The sequence below is a fragment of the Scylla paramamosain genome, chromosome 45 (assembly GCF_035594125.1).
Source record: "Scylla paramamosain isolate STU-SP2022 chromosome 45, ASM3559412v1, whole genome shotgun sequence".
NCBI classification, from domain to species: domain Eukaryota; kingdom Metazoa; phylum Arthropoda; class Malacostraca; order Decapoda; family Portunidae; genus Scylla; species Scylla paramamosain.
The window spans coordinates 10,398,701-10,404,132 of record NC_087195.1 but is presented as its reverse complement, the minus strand read 5'-3'; the positions used below and the strand labels follow the sequence as shown (position 1 = coordinate 10,404,132).

Below are 5,432 nucleotides of genomic sequence, written 5' to 3'. Positions count from 1 at the left end.
TTTCATGATTCAGCCGCTGGTAGACACTCGGTAGAACGGCTGTAGACCGGTAGGTTACCGTTGTACATTGTGGGACATAATACGTAAACACCAACCCATCTGTTTTTGATATTTTTTTTTTGTATTTGATACCACCATTGCTTTCTCCAGTCTTCAATGTCAGGTAGAAATGCTGAGCTTAAACGTGGAGAGATAACCAATTTTGTTAATGCTTTTGTACCTTTTTGAAAAAGAATATATTGATTGAATGACCAAAAACTGTAAACGTCACAACATCGTGGGCATAATTAAAACTGTAGGTTAAGATATTCATATTCAAAAACAAAATTGTGGTATGGTATATATATATATATATATATATATATATATATATATATATATATATATATATATATATATATATATATATATATATATATTATATATATATTATATATATATATATAATTATATATACTCGTATATATATTATATATATATTATATATATATATATATATATATATATATATATATATATATATATATATATATATATATATATATATATATATATATATATATATATATATATATATATATATATATATATATATATATATATATATATATATATATATATATATATATATATATATATATATATATATATATATATATATATATATATATATATATATATATATATAATACAAATCACTAAAAATGCGAGTTGACATCAATTTCTTGCTCATCCTCGTTAATTTCGGCTGCGATTGGTTCTTGGTCTGTACTTTCTGTTTCAGGATTGTTGGTATCAGTTTCTCTTTCTTGAAGCAAGGTTACAAGGTCTTGTTCAGACTGCAGGGAACTAATGATTTCTTGTGGAAGTGATGTTGATGTCAGTCCGACTCTGGCATTCACACCAAACATTGCAGCATATGGACTTCTCTTGATCCCTGCGTGATAGGCAGAATTCTTGGAGAATTGAACAAATTTTATGCCCGTTGCCCAGTCAATTGAGTTGTTGTCAGCCATCCAAGCAACATGCATGTCCTTTATGTCACCATTTGCTCTCTCCACAGAGCCTTGACTCTGTGGGTGTCTTGGCTTACCATGAACGATGGATAATTCAGGCCACATGGAACACACTTCAGTAATGATCTGAGCAGTAAACTCAGAACCATTGTCTGATTGAAGAATTACAGGAGCCCCCAAGATAAGAAAAATATCAGCTAGTTGGAATGCTACTTCAGCTGCACGCTTTGATTTGAGTGGACGCAGAACGCAAAACTTTGTTAAGTGGTCTTGGTAAACCATAATCCATTTGTAAGTTCTACACGACATAGACTGCATGCCAATAAGATCTACCTGCCCACGTGATGAAAATTCACTACTCAGAATAGGTTTAACCACAACTCCCTTTGTCATTGGTCGCTTTCTCTTTTTCTGGCATTCCTGACACAACGATGTGAATAGTTCAACTGTATCCCGCTGAATATTGGCGTATTTCACTTGGAGTTCTTTAGTCATTCTATCTCGACCACCGTGCCCAGTTGCAACATGGGCCCTCTTAACAATGTCATAAGTGTCTTCAATGGAGACATAGTACACCGGTGTTTCATCTGGGGTTTGTCGTTTCTTAATAAGTTTCTCAACATCACCACACTGTAGCACTTCATATTTACTCAGAAGGTAGTATTGACGGCGACTCTTAGTGTTCTTCCTTTCACTAGTTGTACGAATGTCCTCAATAATTTGGAAATATTCTTCTTTCGGAATGAGATATTTGCGACACTTCTCATACCTAGAATATAATTCTTCACGAAATTTTAACTCTATGCTTTCAGACATCTTGTGAAGGAACTGGCTTCAACTGGAATGAGCAAAGAGACTCGGAGCTGAGTGTTTAGTGTGTGCTCTCAATGTGGCTGAACTGAACTGACTGATTAGTATTGGTGGGTGTATCACTGTCAATGACGTCATGGCTGTCAATGGACGTCAAACCGCTAGTTCACATCGTCAAACCACTAGTTCACATTTTGCCTAATTCAAAACAGCCATATAGTGTAACAAGCATGACAATAATTCAGTCGTTTCATGAAATGGCTATAATTTTCAGTCATTTCGTGAACTGACTGGCCTTCACAGGCAATACATGTAATGACTAAGAATTTCAGTCATTTCGCGAAATGACTGATTTCACAGTTTGACTGTAACATATATATATATATATATATATATATATATATATATATATATATATATATATATATATATATATATATATATATATATATATATATATATATATATATATATATATATACCTTTTTTTTCGGTAACGTATTTCACCGAAAGATGGAGGCAGTGTTTTAGTATTGCATTATACTGTTCCTCTGCTCCTGCGTCTTCCAGAAGTTGGTCCCACTTTGTGGCACGTAAGTTACGTTGTAGGGACTGCCAACATACTTTATCACAAAATAAGTTTAAACGATTAAAGGTTATAGTGTCAGGCTGAACCTTTTCGTGTTTACGTTTATCATCAGGTTCCTAGACAATGGTTGTAGTTATTGTTATGATTTTGTGCTTATAATTTTTCGCTGGTAACATGGTATTCATGGATTAGGTGGTTATCATTTGTAAGGAGCAAATCAAGAATGTTGTTTTCTCTTGTAGGAATTCTGTTATATTGTGTTTAGTAGTATTCCTCTGGGAATGAGAGCAAGGCTTTTACCTAACTTCTTATTTCAGTTGAGCCATCTGAGACGATCTCGACATCCTAGTTTATCAATGGGAAATTAAAGTCCCCTGTCACTATTATGGTGAGAGGAGTTGGTAATTTTTCTATCAACGCTATTATCTCCATGAAGGGTTCCATAAAGTTTTCAGTACAGCATCCTGTTGGACGATATATAGTGATAAACATAAGATCCAGGGTCCCAACATGAAGTATTTGAACATCAATGAAGGAGTTTGATATTGACAGGCGTTCTCATAAAAGGACCAATTGACTTATTAATATAAGTAATAATTCTTCCCTTTGGTTTATTTCGTCCTCTATCAGTACGAATGGATGTGTATTTTATTTGAATTTCAAAAGCCTTGATATTTTCCTTGAGGTGGGATCCCGTGAGGGCAAATTTGAGGGCATCTTCGTGATGTGCGCGTTCTGAAAGTAGTGTTAATTTAGACGGGATTAATCTATACGGGATTAGGCCCTCTCTGTTACCAATGATTATTTTGTTTAGTAATTTAGAGGGACCACGAGTTGTGTTACTCCGCGCAGTGGTGAGAAGCGCCACATTTGGGTATGGTCTCTTTGCCACAGAATCATTCGAGCTAACTGGCTCATCTGAAGCTGTAATTGTTGTATCTGAGCAAGAACAGAATTTTTATTTTCCTGTTTTAAGATGTTTATTCACTGCGGTTGAGGCTACTGGGGTGATATATCTGGCGGGATGGGTTGGCTGTTACCCATATTATGTGTCGTATTGTGCGCCATATGGCGTGAATAGCGGGTTCAGGTTTCGAATGGGGAACGAGACATCGATAAACCGTGGTCCAGTCTCCGTTTGGTAGCATCAAGTGCCCTTCATATGGAATCGGTTGCACTTCAGGTTTAGAGGTTCTCTTTTCCTTTCAGAGCCTCTACATAACTGCGGGTGAAAATATTTACACTCACTACTATGTGTACAGCCCTTCTGTGGATCCCTTCATTACGTCTTAAATTTGATATAAACCGTAGGGTGGGCGAAGCGACAATGTCGACCTCTGCAGCCATATTTATATCTGCTTTGTCTATAGAAGTAGGATACCTTGTTTTTTTTGTTTTTTTCATCACCCTTTCCTCCCCGTGTTGTCAAAGTTGTTTCGATGATTTCGTCGTGGGTGTTTCCAACTGGCTCGTTTGTGTGCTCTCGCTCGTCATCATCCTTAGGTGTTTGAAGCAATGATTGATTGTGTTCAGCAATGATTTGATTGTGTTCAGCGTTCCATGGAGCTTGAGTACCAATTTCATGTTCATTTTCTCTGCCAAAAAGATCAAACACTTTATCATATTTCTCATCAAAATCGTCACCGAAAAATTCACAAAAGCAAGCGGAGACTGGCCACTGGAGTCTCTGAGCAGCGTTCCTGCACATGGGCATATGCCCACGGAAGAACAGCAAAACATATTATCGTGTATTGACTTCTCGTAGTGAAAAGGTTCAGTATGTAATACTTCGGTAGGCCTGAGCATGTGACATGAGGATGACCCTTACACTTTGAGCACTTCAGATATTCGAAAAGAAATTCGAAAAGAGTTTGGAACACACGACACATTTCCGGTGGTGGAAAATCTCCATTTCCCATTTCAATTTTGCTTCCTAAGGTCGGCTACTGACTTCTCTTTTTTTTTTTTTTTTGTTAATGTTTTCTCACAACGATCCACTGTCTTTCATCAGCAAACCGTTTTAAGTTATTTTATTATTTTAGGTGTTCACCGATAGAGATTTGCGGAGCGACGAGGAGCACTTCCACTTTCCACTGCGGTCAACCACACACGGTCATGGTATTACCATCGATCAGGCCAATTGTCTGCTATCAGATCGGTAATGACCGTGACCAAAACTATGAATGCTTGAGAGTAGCTTGAAAGTGCAAATAACCGAAGTATTCAGAAGGGAAAATAGATAAATACTGATAGATAAATAGACTGACTTGATTTAAGGCGACGCAATATCGCTGTCATATGTATGGCGCCACAGCAAAATGTTAAAAGCAACTCAGATGGTAGGTTAAAATATTCATATTAAAAATAAAATTGTAGTATGATAAAAACATATTAAAAATTTGAATGCGTAAAAGGAAATTGGATTAAGCAGCGAAAATTTACGTGCTACAAAAGAGAGTGTATTAATTAAAGCAAGGGATGCTGACCCGACTGGTCCAGAACAGCACCCCTGGCGTTGTTAGTTTCGTACTCAAGGCCCTTACCTTCCCGGATATCTGGCATTGTTTGTTATATGCCCAAGACACTGACACCACTGACACAGGCCTAGGACACGCGTTGTTTGTTATATCTTTCCCACTTGCCTCCTGTTTACATCGGTGCAAGAGTAAAGCTCTACCTAATTCTGTTACTAATAATATAATTTGGATTGATAATATTTAAAAGGAAGTTTTTATTTAATCAAAAGACCAGCTTTCTCCACAAACACAAGTCCCCTCATGTCCCGGTGAGCGAAATCGGGAAAATTCCATCTTCACCGCAACGCTGGAAGAGGTATCACTCCCGCAGCCCCACCAGACTGGGATATTCCACTAGAAAGTGTCGCATTGTAAAGGGGAACTTCTCAGTCATCACAGTATGGTTGTTTTTTTTCCCTGGACACAAGGTAACCATGTATGAAACGCGTGTGACCGATCCGGAGACTGGGTACTGCAGTCTCTGAGCGGCGTTCAGTCATC

The 5,432-nt window shown here is 37.1% G+C and overlaps 1 protein-coding gene across 1 annotated transcript; it reads right to left on the bottom strand.

The window, feature by feature from the left end:
* Nucleotides 1–698: 698 nt before the first annotated feature.
* LOC135094419 (KRAB-A domain-containing protein 2-like) lies at nt 699–1,832 on the bottom strand. Its single transcript, XM_063994495.1, has one exon. The coding sequence runs from the start codon at nt 1,830–1,832 to the stop codon at nt 699–701; it is 1,134 nt and encodes a 377-aa protein (XP_063850565.1).
* Nucleotides 1,833–5,432: the final 3,600 nt, after the last annotated feature.

Excerpts from the sequence above, each read along its gene's own strand:
- LOC135094419 (XM_063994495.1), bottom strand. The coding sequence starts at position 1,832 with ATGTCTGAAAGCATAGAGTTAAAATTTCGTGAAGAATTATATTCTAGG.